We start from the raw sequence: 22,040 nt of genomic DNA, 5'->3' as shown, positions 1-22,040 counted from the left end.
ACTTCATGGGATTTGGAAGTGCTAGTTCTGTCAACACAGCCCAAAACAGCTTTTGCCCTTTTTGCAGCCACATCACATGGTTGGCTCATATTCAGCTTGTGACCTACAAAAATTCCAAGATCCTTGCAGAATTGTTGAGCCAAGTGTTCCCAAACGTGCAATGATGCATTTGGTTCCTTTTCCCTAGGTGCAAAACTTGGCATTTGTCCTTATTGAATGTCATTATTTTGCTTTCAGCCCAGTGCCCTGACCTACCAAGATCACCTTGACTCTTCTTTCTGCCTCCTGACACCCAGTTGTGTGTCATCTGCAAATCTGATCATCGTTCTTGGCACTTCCTCATCCAGATCATTAATAAAAATGTTGCAGAGAGCGGAGCCCAGGACTGAACCCTGCAGGACCCCACTTGCTACCTCCCCCGGTTTGAGCAGGTACTCCTTGAATCCGATTCAGCAGCCAACTGAATCTTTGTTCCATCTAGCTCACTTTCAGCTAGCTTGCTCCTCAGGATATCATGGTCTAGCCCACCACTGGAATGTGGCCCCCCGACACTTTCTCTGGAATGGAATTCGGCCCTTGGCCTGAAAGAGGGTCAACACCCCACCTGATGAGGCTGGGTCAGAATTTCCTTCACCTTTTCCAGCTTTCTAGTCCAGCTTTAAAAGCATGGAAAGATGTACCGGGAACTAGGAGGGTCAAGCTCTGGTGGAACTGTGCTAGATGAAGCTTAGTTTGAAGAGGGACCATCCCTGGGTGGTGGAACATGTGCTTTGCATGAAGACACATTCACTTCCTGGCATCTCCATTTAACACAAAGGCAGAATGAGGGCCCCATGCAGGAAGGAAAAAGGTGGGACATAAATGCAACTGGACGGTGGCCTCGTCCTTCCCCAACCAAGCACCTGGCTGGGAATGATGGGTGTTGCAATGTAGCACATCTGGTGGGCACCAGGTTGGGGAAGAGTGCTGGGTATATTTAGCCGGAAGGAAAGCAGGCCCTTCTGGTTCAGCAGAAGCTGCCTCTGGGCAAAGGCGGAGAGGGCCGTGGGCATCGGTGTTGAGGGAACAGCCTATCCCCCCCGGAATTTGGTTCTGTCCTCACCACCACCACATCGGGGCCTCTTTCCACTCCACGTCTCTTAGCAACAGCAAAAAATGTTATGTAACTACGGTTACGGCAAAGCTCAGTGGGGGAGGATGTGCATTTTGCAACCCTTGTGCCAGAGGAGAGGAACAAGGCCACAGAAGAGTCACTTTCGGCAGCTCACTTCCTCCCCCGCCCACAAGGAAAAGCAAAATTGTGCCTTTGTTATTCTTGATTCTGGAGGGGGGATGCCCCCCTCTGCATCCCTCACTCGTTCCATTGGAAAGGTCATCTCCAAAGTTTCCTAGCTTGGCTTCTCCAGATGTCTCAGGACTACGCAGTCAGCATCCTCTGCCCACATTGGCCAGAGATGATGGGTACTGTAGGCCAAGGCGAGCACCAGGTTGGAGAACGCTGCTTCAAGAGGCAGTTGTGCGCCCATTTAGACAGAAAAGAGGCCCACGCCACCAAATGTCTGTCCAGGAAGCCATGCTGTGTAAGCAGGTAGAAGATGGCAACCTTGGAGTAAAAGGACCATGTTGCAAAGGAATGAAAATAAGCTAAGCATCTGCTTCCTGAATTACAAACATGTGGTAACAGATGTGATGTTTAAAGAAAATTTTATTTATCAAGTTGACATCTTGTTTCCTTAGGTAAGAAGACTTCCCCCCACACACACACTTCATGTTTTGTTTCTACACAATAAACTGCTCAAAAATGAATAAAGCAGCCAAGGGCGGGGCTTGGATGTGGCCTGGGCGCCCCTTCCTCTCCAGGAACGAGGAATGCCCTGGGGAGGAGCAGGGTGCTGGGAAACCCAAGCCCTCTCTGGGCTCAGAAGGGAGCCTCTGAGGTTGCCACCGGCTGGCCTCTCCCTTGGCTTTGCCCGGCAGGAGACGCCCTTCTTGGCAGCCCTGCGTGCGCTTGCCTTGACAATGGAAGGATGTTGCCAGTATCCGCCTCCCGGCTGGTTCCAGCTTCTCCCTGCGTTGAGAGAAATGTTGGTTTAACAGCATTTGCAGATCTGTATCCCGACTTTTGGCAGTGGGGAGAAGCTCCAGGGCAAGGCCTCTGCTACACCCCTCGTCCGCCATGTTGCAGTCCAAAGCGCTGGGTATTCAGATCAGTTGCCGCAAGTGTGCAGGCCCTTCCAGGAAGAGGGGGTTTAAAGATCTGGGGCTAATAGTAGCCCTAGAAAGGCCTGGCTCACCAACAGGCAAAACCACTGCTACTTTTGGGTGTCCCAAAAGGGCAGCAGATTGTCCGACGCATTATTTTTCGACACAGTGATGGGGAGAAGGTGCCCCTCGGCAGAAATAATTCAACCAGCCTCAGGTGTTATGAATCTTTGCTCTGGGGCAGCAGGGGCTGCTCTGCCTAAGACAGCAAAAGGTTTTGGGGTAGTGCAGTGAAACGGCCAGTCTTGCCAGAAGTGAGCTCCAGAGCCTCACTACAGTACAGACACAGGCTTCCCTCCTGGCCTTCCCCATGGAGGAAGGTCGAATTACACAGCAGAAAGACCAGTGCATGCTGCCCAGAGCCCTAAATGCATGCCTCAGATGATTATTAGCTGCTCTCCCTTCCCAGAAAACTCACAGGCTCAGCTCTTCTCTTGAGTATCCAAAACTGCAAAATCATTGTCTCAATTTCCACGCATCAGTAGCGTTCCAGAAAACAATCCACGTGTCCTGCCTCTCCCTGTTCTGCAGGGACAGCCCTTGTGTTTCTCTGGCAACTTGTCTAATTGGTCACTCCATCCATCCGTCTGTCCGTCCATCCACCTCCCTCTCTTTTGTCCGATGTGTTCAATTTGGGTAATGGGTTTTCCCCAGCATTACAACATGGCTTTATTGTAGCATAGAACCGAAAGCCGGGACAACCTCTTAATTCCTGTATTGCATACATAAATATCACACCTTATTATAGGCATTAAACTCAGGATTAAAGTACTGTCCTTACAGGCTGCAAGGAATTGTAAAGATATTCCGATAGCCTATCCCCGTCTTTGTCAGTGGTGGGACGCTCAACAGACATTGACTCAAATTCCCATTGGCTCAAATACCCCCAAAATCCAGGTGAGAAAGATCCTTGCTCTGGCTTCCCCAAGAACTCATGCGTCTCTCAGGCAGGAGGAAAAGGCCCCCATTACGCTTTGGTGATTTCCCTGTTGACAGCTGTGCATTCCAGTGTGGAATGACTGTGCTTATTTTCCTCTTTATGCAAATACTAAAGCAAAGAGAAGGGTCCTCCCCGTGCTTCACGCATATACCAAGCGACGGGAACACACTGCGTTCTAGTAACTGCGTTGCTCCGAATGCTGTCATCTCTCCTGCGAGGCACAAAATGAGGCCATGACCTTGCCATTCCAGAGCTGAGCAATTACAAATGGAGAGGTCAGCTGAAATATTCCCATTGCTCCAGCCCAAAGCTGTGCTCCGCAAAAAATGCCACGAAAAAGCCCTAATGATGCAAACATAATTGAGCACAAAATAGCGAAAATCCCAAATATTTTTTAGAAGCACTGAATCATGATAAGCTCTTCTTCAGGGGCAAAAATCTTGCATGATTTAAAACACAAATATATGCATGCAAGGAGATCTTTTTGTAAAGGAATTTGGGTATACATTTGTTCATGTGGACTAAGTCAAGTAGATCAGGAAGGGCTGGTTTAAATCTCAGCTTGGACAAAAACACATTTCGTGTGTGTTTCAACTGAAAAAACCAACAACTCCCAGCTTTCCCCAGCCTTCACAGCCAGAACAGCTGTTGTCTAAAGAATGATGGGAGAAGACAATTCCCTGTGGCATGGCTTCCAGGAACAATCCTGGCTTTTGGACACTGGGAAACTTTCCTACACTACCTGTTGAACTGCTTCCTGGCTATTCTTCTGGTAGAGCTCATCCTATATAGGGTGTTTCTGGAGGTCAGTTAAACCACCCATGGCACCCCTTTGCCCCTCCTTGGAAGAACTTCAAAACATGCCAGCGAGTTAATGAGCGGACAGTACTTTGAATGGTGCCCAGCTGTGCAATTACATCTTCCTGGCTTGGCTTTCTCATAGCCTCCTTCTAAAGCCAAAACCTCCTCCCAGAGCTGGGGGACGATTTCAGCTGACATCTTCATCTGGGGTTTCCCTGGAGAGAGACAATTACGGCCTCACTTCACTCGCCGCCTTACAGGACGGGAATGCCGATACTAGTATCAGACCAGCGACTGGAGCTTTGTGTGGTCAGAATGGTACATGGAGTCGGACAAATCCATCGGGTCAAGGAGATGGACAGCATTCCTCAGCTGGGAGCTTATATAAATAGCTATTTTATTTATAAGATACTGTTTCTGGCAGGTGCGATTGTCAGCCGTGAGGTCTGAGGCAAACAAGAGCAGACAGACAGCAACAATTACGCTGAAGCATCACTATTCAACAGTGGTCCACCGGAAAAGAGGGTGGCTAATTAACATTTGTAGGGCTGTCTGAGATGTCTTAAGGGGAAAACAAGCTTGGGTTGCCACATGCAACCCAAACAACAGTGAAAATGGGAGGGAAAAGGCTTATAGAGGAAACATGAAGAGTTTCCCCCTCTTCCACACAACTGTCTTATCCATATTGCAGCATGGGATGGACAAGGGAAAGGTATCCACACAGCTGTGCATCACCTGTAGCTTATCTTTTGAACCTACCAAGGACTGGAACAGTCCAAGAGTGATAGTAATGGCATCTTGCAGTCAGATCCTAATGCACTTTGCTTGGAAACTAGACCCAAGGCCTGTACTAGTATTATTTACTCTCAACAGGCAGTTTACAACAATCCATAAAAATAAAAATGCAGTAAGAATCAGAAAATCAGAACAAGTTTTAACACTTAAAAGAGTTTTAAAAAGGCAGTAACAGAGGTATTAATAAAGAGAGACCCTGCAGAAAGCTCAGAGGGGGGTATTCTTTAAGTCTTTAAAGGCCTTGGAAAAGAGGGCCATCTTAACCCGATGCCAACAGGATGGTGGCTTTGGTGCCATCCGGGCTGTAGTGGGAAGGCTCTTTCCTAGACAGGGGCCACCACAAAGAGGTCCTTGCCTTTGCCGCCACTGTCTGTGCTTCCCTCAGAGTTGGCAGAAGGCTCTGAGGCTGAGCAGCGTGTCCAAGCAGATCATGCTGGGAGAGCAGATGAGCAGCCCTCCAGGACTGGCTCTGTTTGGGGGTGTACCCCACCCCACAGCTGTAATGCAGGAAGCATGTTGCTTGCAGAACTTCCACAGTTCATTTTGCTGCTACCTTTGCATGCACGAGGTCTCAGTTCCCAGCATCCCTGGGGGGGCTCAGAAGGAGCTGTGTGGAACACCGCAGAGTCGGTGCAGCTAGAAGGCCCTGCGGTCTAACAGCATATAAAACCAGCTCTGGGTGCCCCAGTGGGCTCATATTGTCTGCTCCAGGGGCGTCGGACCCCTTTCAGCCTGAGCACGAAATTCAGTTTCTGCAAAGCTCTCCCAGGCAGATAATGGGCAGGGACCAAACCACCAAAACTGCTGGCTTAGGCCAAATATTTTGGCTTGGAGCTGCTAATGCTGGTAATGAAGTTTTAGGAGAAGCATTTCAATCTTAGTTGCATGAGTAAAACCCGTGGAAAAGCTGGGGAAACAATGGATAATTGGCTGCAAGGCAAAGGGGACAGAGATGCAAGAGGAGAGCTGTGGGCCTGCCATTCCCCACCTCTGGTCAGCTCCTTCCGTGGCTCTCGCCTTCTCACTAGGATTTTCCAAGGAGTTTTTAACTAGAAATGCCCAGAACTGATGCTGGCGACACCTGTGTGCAAAACCAGGTGTTGCAGGGGGTGGCTGGTTGCCCCTTCTCTCCCACCAGGTAATGCCAGGTTAGCCCCCCTCTGCAGAGGTGATTTGATGGTGGCCTATGCAGCGTCATGTAGCAACTGGATCCATCTCTCACGGCTTTCCTGCTGAACCTTCGGGGTGCGGGTGGCACAGAAATGGAACTGAATAAATAATAAATTCTGTGCCGGCTTTGCACTCACCCCAGCTATGGGTTCGGGTGTGCCCTGGGATGGGCGCTCCCCTTCCCATATTGCTCAGAGGTGGGCAGCCAGCCCCACCTCCCTCGATGAACGGCCCCATTGCCAGCACGCTGTCACAGCCACATGCTCACCTCCTCCTTTTCATTGCACAGACGCGTGTACGCCTAAAAGGTCGTGCGAAGCGGTCTTGCTCGCGCAATGTGTGCGCCAGCGGTGACGGTACGCCAGTCCCCTCCCCCGGCCTCTCTCTTGTCGCCTCTCCCTCCCTCCCGTCAGCCTGCAATTAGTACAGTCCGAAAGGGAGGAGGGGTCGTCGGGACGCGCCCGGGAAAGGCGCCCGCCCTGCGGCAGCCGCCGGTGCCACGAGCCGCGCGCGCGCGCGCGCACGCCCGAGGGGTTGGAGAAGCGTGGGAATGGGGTGACGGGGGCGGGTGGCCGGGCTCCGCGGGGCTGGGCTTGGCCCGGCCGCTGCACGGAGCCGGAGCCGGAGCCGGAGCCGAGCCGAGCGAGCCGAGCCGAGCCCGCGTGCTCCGGCGCGGGGGAAGAGGCGAGCGGAAGGGAGCGCGCCGCGCAGCGCCCGGCGCGCCTCCGCAGCCAGCCAGCCAGCCAGCCAGCGCGGCCGGTGGGAGGAAGCGGCTGCTGCGAGGCGGAGCGGGGAAGGAGGCGGCGAGGCGAGCGGGAGGAGGGGAGGGATGGCTCGCAGCTAACCACATCCGCGCCGGATCGGCCCCGCAGCGCTGGCGCTTCTCGGGGCCGCCTTCCCCTCCATTTTGGAGACGCGGCGCGGCGCGGCTGGGCTGGGCTGCGCCCGGGCGGCCGGTCCTCGATGGCGTTCAGCGCGTCCTGGCAGATCCTGTCGCCCGTGCAGTGGGCCAAGTGGACGTGGTCCGCGGTGCGCGGCGCGGGGGGCGGCAGCCCGGGCGGCGAGGCCGGGGGGGACGCGGAGAGTGCGGCGGCGGCGGCCGGGCAGCCGGAGCGCGGCGGCTGCGGCGAGGACGAGGAGGAGGACGCGCAGGCGGAGACGAAGTCGCTGAGCCTCAGGCAAGTGTGCGCGGCTCTGCGGCCTCGGCGGTGCCCGCGTTGGGAGGCGGGGCGCTTTCACACGTTACGCCCGAGCCCACTCGAGTGGGCCGCCACGTGCGCGCGGAGCTGCGTGGGCGGCACTCGCGGGCGGGATCGCGTGTATGGGCGCGCGCGGGACTGTGGTGCTTGGGTGGACGTGAGGGTCGTGCACTCGAGTTCCGGTTCGCACATGCACATGTGTTGTCCCGTGCCCGCTACGCGGGAGAACGCCCGTGTCGCTCCGTGTCCAAACCGTTGTTCGGCAGAGCTGGCTTCCCTGTTCCTCAGCTGCCCGTGATCGAGCGCAGAAACAGCGCCTGCTGGTGTGAACGGGGCTTTGGTGACTGGCTCTTGACCCCGTGGCCCGGCTGTGCTTGGCGGGATGAGGCTTGTGGTAGTGTGGCCGCCTGGCCTGGGGTTGGGCCTGGCCCATCTGCGCATTCAGGTCCTCACTTTTCCTTCGCTTGCATCAAATGGGAAACGTGTGTATGTGTGAACCGGCCCAGAACTGTGGTTACTCTCTATTTTAGGGTTGGTTTCTCCACTCACGCTTCAGATACCTGCTGAAAACCTAATGGGCGTACCCTTTTAGAAAAATAATGTGTAAAGTTGCACCTGTATTGCCAGATTGGCTCAGATTCTTGCCTCTATATCCCCCTTTGACTGTCTTGGGGAGATGAGTTACTAATGAAGGAAGTGCTTCTGAGCATATGCAGAACGCACTTATTTGGTATATATTTATCAGGGCCTTCATCCAGTCCGGTAGCTGAAGGTTGCTCTCCTCTTCCTGGCTCAGGTAACCCCAACCCTCAGCACCTGGCTTCCTCTGAAGTAGGAGAAATGCGTTGCACATGTGCCGCTACTCCAGGCTGGGTTGAGCTGCGCATTTCAGGAAGTGATGGCAGAACTTAATTTGGCCAGAAACACGTGTTGTTCTCTGTTCTTCCTCACCTACCGGATTGGAGAAGATGGTCTGGCAGCCCCAAGGGTGACTGCTCCGACCCAGAGCCAAAGTCAGCCTTCCCAGGGTCCCAGCATAACCCCTGAAGTTCCCCGTAGGGCCTCGCCCCCTTTCCCCAACCGCCCATCATTTCGGGCACCACCTTAGCAGGTGTCTGACTTGAGTGCAGTTTCCCCCATCTGCAAAGGCTTTCTTTAGGCTTAGTTGCTGGCGTGTCAGCTTTAAGCTGCAATTTTCTGGCATATTCTGTATTGTTTCCTTGCTCACCACTGGAATGTGACTGTGAAGGCTCCTCTCCCTTTAGTCAGTGGTCACGGCAGGGCACTCTGCACATGCACAGAGACTATTGGCTGTATCCCCCTTGTTCCCAGTTTGGGTTCTGTTGTGCAAAGTCAGTTAGGAGCCTTACTAACTGGTGCAGTTCAGTTCCTACCTTTGCTTGGCCAGAGCAAATGCATGGATCAATTTCTGCATTTGGTGAGTGGGAGAGGCAGAGAGGACACCTGCAAAGTGGACACCGTACCCGATGGTGGATCCGTTGCAGTGGGAGGGAGTTACACATAATTTCAGGTCCCTTTAATGGACTGCAGCTTTTCATTTTCCATGCCTGAGCCCCTGGTGCAGCAAGCAGATAGCAGGGCCACGCGTGGGCCAAGCTGTTGTACATTTTTACATGTATTTTACATGTATTTTTACATGTACATTGTACATGGCAACTGTTTTTAGGTGGTTGTTTGTCACGGTAGATTTATAAATATAAATTTATGACTACTCCTGCAAACATTTGAATAACTGCATCTCACTTTATGCCGGGAGTCAGCTGTTGGCAGCCCTAGGTGCCTCTCTTGCTTCTGAGTAATACTATTTGGCCCCATTTGGAGCATGACAAGCCCCACCATGGAATTTGCTAGAGCTCTTCCTTCCAGTGCAGATGCCACCATGGAATTTGCTAGAGCTCTTCCTTCCAGTGCAGATGCGTTTCCCCTGCCCTGCATCGCTCGCTTGGAACAGCTGTCGAAAGAAACTGGATGACTAAGCCTCGGCGCATTTGTTGTGGAGGTGCAGCGGTGTCTCCTGGCTGCCACGTAATGCGTGAAGCTCTAATTGAGTCCCGAAAGCGGTCCCGCTCCGAGGTTCCCCTCTGTCTGCTCCAGAATGGCCCCTCCTCCCTCACCGTGGCGAGGCTGCCGCCCTCTTTCCGAGCTTGGGAAGGATGGGGCCACCGTTGCCTTTACCCTTCCATGGTGCGCTTGGGGCGGCCCCCTGCTTGATGTATCTTCTGCAGTCAGGTTTTTTAGGGTGTACTGGGAATGAGTGTCGCTTCTTCCCCTCTGGAAAACCACTGCAAGCCAGTGATGCTGCCCGGGCAGCCTTTGCTGAGCTGGATAGCTTAGCCATTTGAGCTGAAGGCCGGAGAAAAGGCCTCGAAAAGGATGGGTGAAGCCGGCATCCCTTGAAGATGGGAGCCGCGTGGAGGATCGGAACTTTCCCTTCTTCTTGTCCTGTGCAGGGGTGCCCGAAATGCAGGCAGCCTGGCACCCAGCGATGTGGCTGGACTGTGGTCCTGCGACCTTCTCCTGTTTGTGACTTGGCATATTGCGTGGGTGGTGTGCGTGGCAGGAGGTTGGCTATCATTTTGGACCAGCTGGGTGCGGGAGGGATTAGATGGGGAGGTGGAAACCAAAATGGAATGCATTCAAAAGCCACTGGTTGAGAGAGAGAGAGAGAGAGTGCTCTTATCCCTTAAAAATAGGTATATTCACTCTGTGCAACCAGATCAACCCCAGGGTGGCAATAAAGGTGTGTGGAAATCTGTTTTTTGCTACTGTTTCGCAAGGGCCAACAGGAAGTGGTTCTTTACCTCCTGTTTCCCACCGTGAATTCATGTAATCCTCACTCAAGCTTTTACTGGGCAGAAATGTGGCTACACATCATCACTGAGTGAAAGGCACTTTGCCCATGCTCAGAAGAGCTGTTGACATCATGGTGCTTGGGCTGAGAGAGTCCTAGAGGAAAGAACTATATAGGGAATGGGCAGTCTGCAACCCATAAACCGGGGTGCATCTCTCAGCTGATTTACAGGTGGCCCCAGGTCGCTCCCCAGCCAATTTACCTCCCCTTCCCCACCAGTTAGCTTGGGGAACTGATGAGGTGCATGCTGGGAAGTGAGCTTTTCAGTAGTTTCTAGGGATAATCATTATTTGTACAGCAGGAAATGCAGTCTGGGAGTGCACTGGTGCATGAGAGAAAGAGGAGCGGGAAGGCAGGGCCCTGGAACTGCTCCCCATCACTGCCCATGTACCCCAGGAAAATAAAAGGTTGCCTCACCTGGTGAATGTCAGCAACAGGTTAGCTGTGTTGGGTAGAAGAACCTCCATGTGCAGAAGCAGTAGGCTGTAAAAGTATCAGGCAGTGAGGCCAGGGGAAACAGTGGGTGTCAGCCCTGCCTGCATTCTTCCTGAGAGATCTAGCAGGAAAGGAAAGGCTGCAAACATGGCATGCTGATAATTGATTGAAAGGGCCGTTTTATGCCGCTCCTCAACCCAAGAGATTCTGGGGGTGCCTCACATCCAGGTAGGTCAACAAATAGGCAGCCTTGCAGAGATTAGGAAAGGGGGTGACAAGGACAGAGGCGAAAAGGAGGGGTGTTTCAGCAGGGCTGGTGGAACGGCTCTGCTTCTCTGGATGTTGAATGTTTCTTGGCATCCAATGAGCAGGATTTAAAAATGCAAATCGTGTCTGCTGTGGAGGAGATGCTGTTTTGATTGTATTTGGCTGCACATGTTTCTTTCCTTTAAAGACAGATTTAGATTACCTCCAGTTTGGCCCTCAGTCTTTTGGTTTTGAATGATCCACCCTGACTTCTAGCAGAAACCTGGACGGTTGGTTTAAACCCCAGCCTAGAAGGTGTGGAAGCAGCTAAGTCAACCTTCTCTCCCCTCCTTCTTGGCAGTTCGGATTCGGAAGGCAATTTTGAGACTCCTGAGGCAGAGACCCCCATCCACTCCCTGGGGAAGGAGCTGGCGGACGAGTCCCTGGAACCGGAATCTGACCCGCAAGGTAAAGAGGCCCTGAGCTGGTAACCTTCATCCCCTTTTACAGGAGTGCTCTTGCAGCCTCACGGCATTTGAACCCTAACCTTAATACAGCACCGTTTGCATAATAGAGGGAATTGCCTTCTAATTTGGACCATGGATCTATCTAATCTGGTACTATATAATGCAGAGGTGAGTTTTCTGTTGTGTTGTGGTTGTTAAGAATCAGGGCAGACAGGGTGGGGGGGAATGATCAGCTTGTTGGCCTCCATGCTTGCCCTGAAGGAACACATAAGAATAGCTTTGGGTGCAGGGTTCAGTGCCATGAGAACCTCTGTTTTGTTATTTAAACCAAAAACATGCTCCTAGTGCTCAGGGCTGCAAAGATAGGCTTGAAAGTATGAGGCTTATGCATAATCAAATCCTGTACTCTGAGTTTCAGTCCTGCCTTTGGTTCCTTTGCCCAGCTCATCCAATAGCAAACGGAAGAGCGAATCAAATTACTAAATTTTGTGTCTTTATTTGCCTAATTCATACTGCTGCCGCATCCTGCTTTTGTTTGTACTGCAAGGGTGGCAACAACCACGAAAGATGACTGTGTGAATGTAAATTTCCCATGAGGAGAGAAGCTTGGTCTGCTTGGGATCCCTAAACTGGTGGGGACAGATTGGAAAAGGGCGTCCTCACGGTTAGGAAGATGCATTTGCAGAAGTTCGTCTGCTGGCCACTCCCACTTTCTCTGCGTGCATAATGGCTCCACGGCTCTTACCTCTGGTTACATTCCCTGCAGACACCACTCCTAATACCCAGGAGTGATGACAAAATTAATTAATTTCTTAATAACAATTAAAACATTTCTTGTGGTCATTCTTCTAGCTGTATGTGTGGTCAGCTCTTGCCCGCGTAGCAAACACCAGCAGGGGCTCAAGGTGGCAAGTTTCATGTCTCAGCGGGAATTCGAACCCTTCCAATCTGTCACCCTGTCAGCTGCTTCCTACTCACACATGCTTGGCATCTCCTGCAGGGGGGGTTGTGCAAAACACAGCCGCCCCCACTTCTTTCAGCAGGCGTGTGCAAGCACTCTCCCAGTGGACTGTGCTCCGTGGGCCGGCTCACGGTTGTCCCACAGCGCGCTGCTCCGTTCGGAAGGGCACCTCTCCCGTCTGGCAGCTTCTCTGGCTACAACCCCAAGCGGAGTCCAGATTGGCTGCAGTTCTGCTGATCGCTCTGTCTGTCGGCACCTGTACTTTTTAATGCAGATACATTGAAACGCACGCAGTGCCCGGGTTCCAGAATGCCGGTCGGTGCATCTTGCAACCACAGGGACTAGGACTGGCATGGGTTGGATTTTGCGGGAGAGGTTCGCGCTTTCGCCACAGAAGAGAGGGACACGATGTGTTTCCAAACAAGACCACCAGCTTAACGTTTCCAGGAGTTTCTTCTCCCAGGACGGCCAAGAAAACCCGTTTCCCACCAGCTCCCGTGAGACGTTCAAAGGGAGTGGGGTTGTCTGTGTGGGACACCAGAAACGGCTTCTGCTCTCTGGCTCGCCCGGGGCCTGGCTCCCACTCTTGCATTATGATGCGACTGCCCCTCGGCGACTGCGTGGGAATGTTCAGCAACCGTCCTCGGGCCAATGCTGTGCGTGTGAATCTCGGCCGCCCCGATGGGAGCAGGAAAAGCCTTCCACACGAGGCGTGGCTTTTGCTCCCGGGAAGCCTCTGCTGCACTGGCGAGGTTGTTTGCAGCATTTCTGGCAGAAGTGGGAAGTGGCGGCCCTCGGATCGGAAGCTCTCTGTTTAGCTTCTAAGCTGCCCATCCGCTACAGGGCCTGTTGGAAGAGCAGTTGGGTCTCCCTGTGGTGGGAGGAGGTGTTGTAGCAGGAGGCCTGCGAGCCGAGCTATATAAGGCAAAAGAGAAAAGCTTGTAGCCTGTGGAAGACCATACAGGGAGAAGGAGGAAACCCCTTCCCCATTGTTGCATGATAGAATTTGCAACAGTTCCCTCTTGGTTTTTGTTTATGTGGTTTTGTCAGCAGAAGCCTGGCTTGTGCCTCCTTCCAGCGCAGTGGAGAAGACGAGGGACCGGGGGCGCTGTAGCCCAGGACTTTGCACGGGCATGTTCGGCACTGACTCTGGTGGTGAGAGGGCTGGACCAGGCATCTGGGAGACCCGGGTTCTAGTCCCCACTCAGCCACTGAAGCTCACGGGGTGGCTTCGGGCCGGTCACTTCCTCTCAGCCCAACCTGCCTCACAGCTGGATCACGCAACTGCCCCCTTTCCTTTCAGGACCAGCAATCAGCCCCCGCGAGACAGCGTCTTTCTTCGTGGGTGCGCTGGCCCGGCAATGAACCTTACACAGATGTTTGCAGCTGGCCAAACGGCCAGGTGGCTACAGCCGATGCCTGCAGTGCTGCACTCGGGATGGGCAGCTTCCAGTCCCTCTGTACGATCCTTGGTTTTCCGAGCTCTTTCTCTCCTTGGCTTTTGGAACACCTTATAAAAGCAAGGACTCTTTCTCGCAGCAACTATCCACCCAGTGCAAGTGTTGTGCTTGGGGTGTCTTGATGCTGGTACATATTCCTGACAAATGGATCCGGGGGAAGATGCCTGCTAGATGAATTGCCTGGGTCAGTAGCTTATGTGTTGCTGTCAGAAGAGACTTAAAAGAGATTGTACAGTCCCTGCTGAAGGCAGAGGAGAAATGCAGGGGCGCTGCAGGTTTCTGGAGGGTAACTCTTCAGCCCTGAGGGCTAGCCAGGTAATTTGGCTTCCTCTGTCTTCCTCTATCCTGCTGGGATAGATTGCCCAGAGCTCCCTGGCATTTAGCCAAGGGGGGGGTTGATGAATGTTGTTTAACAGACATCCCCCAGGGTGTGAGCTTGCTAATGCCATGCAGTTCTCAGGGCTGTTCCAGCTACTTGGAAGAGCTTGCTTGTCTCCTGTTACCTGGTGCCTGCAGAATTCTGCACAGCACAGAGTTTGCATTTCCAAGAACTGCAGCTTTCTTTAAAAACAAGAAAAAAGTTTCTAGCCCTCATGGCAATAGTTTCTCCTTGAAGGGCTGTCTCTGCAGGTGTGCCAAGACAAGCCAGCAGCTGGGACTGAGAGACAAGGGCTTGCATGGTGGAACTTCTCCCAGTTTCGGCTGCCCTGTGGGTCTTCAGTTTGGCTGCCTGTTGCCTGAGAGGCCGATCACGTGAGGCCTGGTATTGATTGCGAAGAATGTGGCCTTTTGATTATGATGACGATGATTATTGCATTGCATTTATATCCCACTTTTTTCTTCTTTGGAGGAACACATGGCAGCTTATAGAGACCTCCACTGGTTTTTAGCCTCACAACAACCCTGCAAGGTTTGTTAGGCTGAGAGTGAGTGACGGGCCTGAGCCACCCACCAAGCTGCAGTGGCCGAGTGGTGACTGGAACCTGCGTCTGAGGTCCCCAGTTCATCTCTCTCACCATGAAACCACTGCGCCTCTTTGGGTTTGTCCTTGTTGCAGCCTTTGCACTGTTGGTCTGGCTTCTGGCCGCTTCCTTTTCTGTATTTGAGTGTTGGAAGAACCTGGCTGCATCAAAGGCTCATCTTGTCTGACCTCTGGGAAACTCACAAGGAGAACCTTCTCTGTTTGTCTTGTGGCATCTGCTGTTTAAAGATATACTGCCCCTGGAAATGGAGGCTCCTGAGGAAGTGGCTTTCTGCTGAGTCAGGTCTGAGTCAGCACCAGTGCCTGTGACCGATGGTGGCTGTCCAGGGTATTGAGGATGCAAAGCGGGCATCCAAGGTGGAAGCCGGTGTGGTGCAGTGGTTAAGAGCACGGGGCTGGGATCCAGGCGATCCGGCTTCTAGTCCTGCTCAGCCCTGGAGCCAGCTGGGTGACTTGGGGCCAGTCCAGACTCTCAGCCCAGCCTACCTCACAGTGGCCTTGAGTTCCTTGGGAGAAAAAAAAACCAGGGTATGTACAGACAAATAAATAGGCAGTGCCTTCTTGATAGCAGCTAATTGTTCTTCTTGTTCACATTCGTGGAAGACAAGCTTAATTTGCTAAAGACATCTGTGTTATTTATTAGCATTGTCGCTTCCTGTGGCAGAGAAATCGGTGCTATTTAAAATTCCTTTAATGTGGTTGGCAGCTTTGGACATGATTCATGGAAGAGGGGAAGGATCCAAAGCATGAGATGCTAATTGCCTGTTGTTTGAACAGGAATTTCTTTGGGTAACCCTTCCCAGGCCCATCATAAATCATCTACATTGGGACGCTCCTAAGGTTTTAAGAACTGGAGGAGGGAGCACATTTAGCTGTTCTGATGAGAAGGAAAACACCCTCCTCCTCACATTGGTTGCAATTCTGCAAATCCCCTCCCCCCCCGTTAGTTTCCCCACTCCTAACATTATTCCTTCCACCAGTTTTTTGCGGTATAAAAAATTTGATCCAGACTTACTGCCTTTCCTTGCGGGAGCCCAATAGGTTGGGCTAACGTTGTTACCTAGCAGTTACTCTCAGTTTTTGACCCTCTTTAGTTATTGCTAAAGTACCTAAATACCCTACGACAGGGTTGATGAGGCTGTAAGCTTATTCTCCCTCCTCCCGGCCCTTTGGCCATGGCTGATAGGAGTCGGAGTTCAGTCATATCTGAAGTGCCACAGGTCCATCCCCCACACCCTGCCATAGAAATGGCCAGGATTCAAGGCCGCTTTTTGGACTGGGGCCTGCTTTGATCTGTGAGTATATAAGGAAAGTTCTGGCCAGTTGTTGAGACCGGCTGGGAGATAAATCAGCAAAAATCGCACTGGCTGTCAGTCTCTTCCCCCGCGGCTCCCCAAAGCCTGATCTGATGTAGCTGTTGCTGGGGAGGCGGAAACGGGAGGCAGCAGAAAAGACGCTGTTTGTTCCACTCAGCTGAGGTTGACTCAGCACTCAGTCACCCGAACCACAAGGCAAGCGTTTTCGAAAATAAATCATTCCTTGGACACTTGCTACTTGCACAAGTTGTGCTCTGTGGAAACGAACACGGATAGAAGCTGCGCACGCTGCTTTCCCTGCCACCCTGCTGGCCAGCGCTCATTAACACGGCGTCCCCTTTCGTCCTAGGATCTTTGCCCTTGCAGTTCTAAAATCCCAGCATTATTTATAGGAAAATATCAGGGGAACCGGCTATTCAAGCGCTGGGTATTTTATCACTGCGTAAGGAACTTCAGCATCCAGTGCGTTGGTTTTTCCAGCACCCCTCTAAAAGGACACGCACTTCAGGGATACGATCCATCACCCTCGCCTTTATGTGGGAAGCAGTCCTGGCTCGATTTTACGCAGGTTTCCAGAGCTCTGTGTCCTCTGAACACTTCCTGCTACGACGTGCAGCGTTCCCAATGGTTGGCCACACAGGCTGGGGCTCGGGGCTGGTGTTGTGGGGCCGGTGTGGTTCCTCTGAAGTGGCCCTCCTCCCCTCCCCCACTGTAGCCTGCTCAGTCACCACTCTTGGTCAGACCCAGACAATGGGGTGGAGAGGAGGAGCGGAAGATGCCCGGCCTCCGTGCTCTCTGCTGGCCCAGCAAATGGTGGCCGTGGAGATGGAGAGCAAGGCAGCTGGGCAGGTGCGGTGAGCAGGTCTACTCACTGGGAGACCGAGGCCATTGAGTGTGTCTTAACATAGAAACGGAGTGAGTCAGAAGGGGTCTCCTGGGCCATCTAGTCTGACCCCTGGCTCCACTCATGACATGCCTTCCACGTGCATGTCCAGACACTTGGAGCTGGGAGTTGAACTCCAAGCCAGGCTTCAGGCAAGAACGAGGCCTCCAGCACATCACCTGCTTTGACTCCTGCCAGATCTCCAAGGGTCCCTGAAGTCCTTTCAGTGGCAGGTGCATTTGGACTTTCTGCGAGCCAAGTGTGGTTCCCCACTGAGCCAGGGACTCTGCGGACCCTCCGTGGCTCACACTAAGCTGCACTGCTGCTTACTGTTTTCGTCACCGAGGGCTGGGGCCTGGCATTCGGGGAGAGCCTGCAGGAGCAGAGCCCCGAACGATGGCCCTTTCTAGCCGCAGCCGTCTCCTCCTCCTCTCCAGGCCGTTGCGCAGCACTCCCTCGCTGGCTGGACTCTGCGTGTCAGCTTGGATTTTACAGCCGACTGACTCCCGGGTCCCTCCAGCGGCCTGCGCCAGGCGTTTTCTCTCAAAGCAGGGGCGCTGGAGCCTTGCTGCGTTTCCAGATGCTTTCCCTGCCACCCCACAAATCTTTATTGCCTCCCAGCATGGCCCAAAGGGCTTGCGCTCGTAAGAAATCGGCACAGTCATGGTCCTACGCCTGGAACTGGAGGCTTGGTGAGCGTAGCAGTGGAAGCCCCCTTACGGCAAGGTGTGATTCCATCCTGCCTGCAAGAGGTGCTGAGCATAAAAGAAACCCTGCTCGGATCCCTCCTAATTTCCGGCCCGTCTCCTGGGCACGGTGGAGCATGCGTAACATTTTGGCTACAGCGGTTTCTGGATGCAACGGGTTCTTGAGGTCAAGGTTGGGCAACTTGTCCTCCCTACGGTTTGGCCTGCAGCTCCCTTGATCCCTCACCACTAGCTGTGCTGGTTAGGGCTGATGGGAATTGTAGGCTGAACATTCTGGAAGGACACAAGCAGCCCACCCTTGGCTGAGATCCATCAATCTGCCTTCTGGCTGGTTGTGGGACAGAGACTGCTTTGGCTGCCTTCGTGTAGCACCGAGTTCTTTTATGTACTGTGCAAAGAACTGTTTTGTTCTTTCTGTCCCAGATCTGCTGCCCATCAGCCGAATTTTACAATTCCCTATGAGAGAGGGAGAAAAACTTCTCCCTGGCCCTCTTCCTTTTTGGCCTAGTGTCTGGTTCACGCATGCATGTGTGTTTCGTCATTCCTCTGTGCCCAGTGACCAGAAATTCCATGTGCAGAGACTGCCTCGGTCAGTGTTGCTCTCCTGCTTACCTGGGAGCAAGTCCCAGAAAACACAGTGGGCCGTGCTTCTGAGTAGGACAGCTTTGGATGCCAAGTAATATCAAAGTTCTCCCTGTGCTGGATGGTTGTGGGACGCTTCGCACATGCAGGACGTGGGCTGGAATTGAACCTGTCGCGCTGGTGCATCTGTGTGCATCGCGAGGCAGTGGGTTCCATGCTCCGGGTGACTGCCTGTGCTAGCCCCGGGGTTCTTTGCATACAGATCAAGAAAGCAGGGCGTTGTTCTGTAGTCGAGGCTCCTGGGGTGCGCAGGGGGGCCAGACAGCTCCGTGTTTCCTACTGCTTTGCTTTTGGCCTTGCAGTTCCTGTGCTGTAACAGGTTCTTCTGGTCTTTCGAGATACCTTCTGCAAATGGCTGTGCCGCTTTGCCTGGCCTTTGCTACTTCTCTGCAGAGCAGGGATCCCTCCCTGGGCAGATCGGGAGGCTGGGCTGTGGCTAGCGTGGGAATCTCAGCTATGCAGCCACCTCCCAGTCCGGCACGCTGTCTGCCCCAAGCGTGGGCCGTGAGAGAGACCCTGGGAAAAGCCCGGTTTTGGCAGCCGTGCGTGGCGCTCCGTTGCGGTTTGCCATCTCGGAGCCCCACTCCCCTGTGGAGTGACGTCTTTGGTGGGAAGGGTCAGGAGGCCAGAAAGACCCCAGACCTGCAGTGGGGCATCCTCGGAGGGATATTGAGGTTTGGCCTCATGTGGATCAGCTTTCCCCAACCTGGGGCTGCCTGGCTGGGTCGGGCTACAACTCCCATCATCCCCAGCCAGCCTGTCCTGGGCCGGCCTTTCTCCCATCTCGTGCCTCCCACTGCCTTGGACGGCAGCTCCTCGCATCCCTGGCCCTTGGCCACGCCGGCTGGGGCTGATGGAATTCGGTGCCTGGGAAGGCTGTTCTAGGCCTTCCGACTGGGAGAGGCAGGATCAGGCGCCTTGGTGACGGGCTGTGGATTGTCCCCGGCCTTCCTCACGGGCCTTGCTGTGGGTTGTTCCCGCCACCCATCCGGAGGGTACCAGGCTGGCGAAGGCCGCCGGGGACGCCGCAGGTAGCCCAGCTTTCGTGCTCGCGCCACCCTCACATTCAGAAAGCGCCTGGAGCCCTGTTTCCGTCACCGCTGTGACTGATGGATCAGCTTGCTGGAAACAGGCGCCCTTGCCAGGCGCACTGCAAAGCCCTCTTTCCAAGTCGTGGGAAGGGGAAAAGGAAGCCTCTTCGGTCTCGGCACTTCGCTCTGGATGTAAATGTAAAGTGGGAGGACCTTTGTTTCTGCTGCTCCCGGAGTGTCTTGTGCTGCCTGCACCACCACCAGAGCGGCTTCCGGGGTCAGTGCAGGTGTGGGCATAGCAGCATAAACAGACTCCGCTTGCAAGGGGCAGAAAGACCCTCGTGCATCAGCACTGATCCTGCGGTGAGGCCGGGCACGTTATAAGCACGGAAGAGCGCCCCTCGTCTGGAGTGGACGGCGATGCTTCACACATCAGTCACACGTGCAAACTTCTTCCTTCCGATATTATTCCCAGGAATGCCCTTCCAGCCGTTTGCATCCTTGCCCGTGCGAGCACACGGGCTGGCCATTCGGATGTTCTGCCTCGGGGACCCAAACATCAAGGGTTCTCCATGAGTTGCATCGCCAGCTGTAGAACCTCTGTACAGTGGCACCTCGGCTCACGAACGCTTCAGTTCACGACCAAATCGGGTCGCGAACAAAAATTTCATAAAAATATTAACTCGGGTCGCGAAATTCACATTGGGTGGTGACTGTGATTGTGGCCGTCTCCCCACCCCCCCTGAGTGGGGAGATGGCCGTGCTCCTGCTCGGGGGGGGGGGATGGCCGTGATCTTGTTGTTCTTTGTCACTTTGCTTCACACTTTTCTGAATAAAAAAAATAGTTACAGAACGGATTACCCTTATTTGCATTGAACCTTATGGGGAAATTAAATTGGCTCACGACCATTTTGGGTCACGACCAGAGTCCTGGAACGGATTAAGTTCGTGAGCCGAGGTACCACTGTATTTTTAAAAAGTCACATTGGGAGATTGCATAAGCATCTTTCTTGTGGGAAATAAGACATCTGAGGCTGCTCAGTAGGCCTGCCGTATCTGTCAGGTGCTGTTGAGTTCTCCAGCAATGCAGCTGTTTGTGCACAAGTTCAGATGCTCTGAATTCCGGTTACACGCCCTGGGCCTCTCCTCTCATAAATGATAGCTGGAAAAAAGAACTTGGCTTCAACTTAGACAGGTGCTTTGGCAGCAAACCAGAGAGACTCCCTGTCATACTCTCACAGGGGATCTCCTTCCCCTCCCAAATGTTTTTAAGAGACCCTCCTGAAAGAGAAAAATAAGCTTGCAGGCAGGCCCCAGCAGTCCTGGAAGCTAGGAGGGAATTGCAAAGGAGCACCATTCTGGCTCTAACCATCCGGAGTCTCTCAGTAGCCTCCAGAGGTGAGCAGCTTCATTGTGGTACAAACTTTCCTAGCGCCAGAGCCAGGGGAAAATTTGTTTGGTTCAAATTTTAATGCAAACTGACTTGATTTGCAGTTCTTAATAACACCTGAATCGGAATGCAATTATCCTTCCGTTTCCACACGTGGCCAAATTTCTGCACTGAAGTGTGTGCAATAGGGACGGCTTGCTAGTCCTTCAGCGACTCTGCTCTTGCTTTGCTGAGCGTTCTTCTAGATTATCTTCCTGGTGGCTCACCCTTTCTCAGAGTTCTTGGGGCCACAACTCCCCAGTCCTCTTCCCCTCCAAAAACTAACTCTTACAGACATACAGTTGAGCAGAGACGTGTGTCTCATCTCGTCTTTCCTTCCCTCTCCCTCTGGTGTTTTCTCTATGCTGTAATAGACTGCATGATCCTTGGGGCAGGGAGCTATTTTGTTGCTGCTCTATATGTGTGCAGTGCGGTATAAATCAGGAATGGGGGGGGGGTGATGATGAACGTGCTATGCAGAGCAGAATAGCGATCTAATCTGTTTCCAGAAGGCAGCTGACATTCGATAAGTGAACGGAGGAGGCTTTTACCTGCTCTTGCCATGATAACAGGCACCAGCTGCCTCGCGTGCCTCTGGAAATGGGGTCATTGGCTCACAGAGCGAAGCACCGAACGCTTAGCAACGAACGAGGCTCGCAAATAGACCCTGCTCTGCACATGAATGAATCTGCATCATAAGCAGTCCCGGTTCTCTGACCTGTGCAAGTTACATAGCTGCATGCGGGCTCTCATTTTGGGTGTGCGCGTGTAATTTTCCCTCTTGCACAATTAATTCTGCTTCCATGAGTGATGGCAATGAAGCAGATTGCTGGTTTGGACTTTTTTGCAGGCATTGCCTGCAAACCATCAGCAAATCTCGCTTTATTTAGATGTGCTAGATAGGGAAGGGAGGCTGGCGGCCACACAACACGGCTTCCGCAAGAACAGGTCCTGCCAGACAAACCTTGTGGAATTCTAGGACAAGGTTTCGCGATGGCTAGATGGAGGGGATGCAGTGGATGTGGTATACCTGGATTTCAGCAAGGCCTTTGACAAAGTGCCCCATGATATCCTGGTGGAGAAACTGAGGGGTTTTGGGACAGACCAAAGCACTGTCCGGTGGATTAGGGCATGGTTGACTGACCAAAAGCAGAAGGTAACCTTTAACGGGGAATCATCGGGATGGCAGCCAGTGACAAGCGGGGTCCCCCAGGGCTCTGTCCTGGGGCCGATCCTGTTTAATATTTTCATTAACGACATGGAAGAAGGGGTGAACAGTCTGCTGATCAAATTCGCAGACGACATTAAAACTGGGGCAGTGGCCACAACTGAGGAGCAGGTACTCCAGATCCAAAAGGATCTGGACAGACTATGGAAGTGGGCAGGAGACAACAGGATGGCGTTCAATGTGGATAAGTGCAAGACCTTGCACTTATCCACAT

General features: G+C 53.1%; 1 protein-coding gene across 4 annotated transcripts in view; it reads left to right on the top strand.

The window, feature by feature from the left end:
* The first annotated feature begins 247 nt into the window (after window positions 1-247).
* TACC1 (transforming acidic coiled-coil containing protein 1) overlaps window positions 248-22,040 on the top strand; it is a 56,832-nt gene continuing 35,039 nt past the window's right edge. For 2 of the 4 annotated variants that reach the window (XM_044437504.1, XM_044437506.1), the window contains exons 1-2: window positions 6,932-7,146; window positions 11,082-11,188. In XM_044437504.1, the coding sequence (XP_044293439.1) occupies window positions 6,932-7,146; window positions 11,082-11,188 (322 nt within the window). Of the gene's footprint in view, window positions 432-6,922; window positions 7,147-11,081; window positions 11,189-22,040 lie in introns of those variants that run through there. The other 2 variants (XM_044437507.1, XM_044437508.1) reach the window with 2 other exon arrangements.

Source organism: Varanus komodoensis, unplaced genomic scaffold (genome assembly GCF_004798865.1).
Source record: "Varanus komodoensis strain SLA01 unplaced genomic scaffold, ASM479886v1 scaffold30, whole genome shotgun sequence".
NCBI classification, from domain to species: Eukaryota; Metazoa; Chordata; class Lepidosauria; order Squamata; family Varanidae; genus Varanus; species Varanus komodoensis.
Note: the sequence above shows the minus strand (reverse complement) of the source record. Positions and strands in the feature narration are given on the sequence as shown.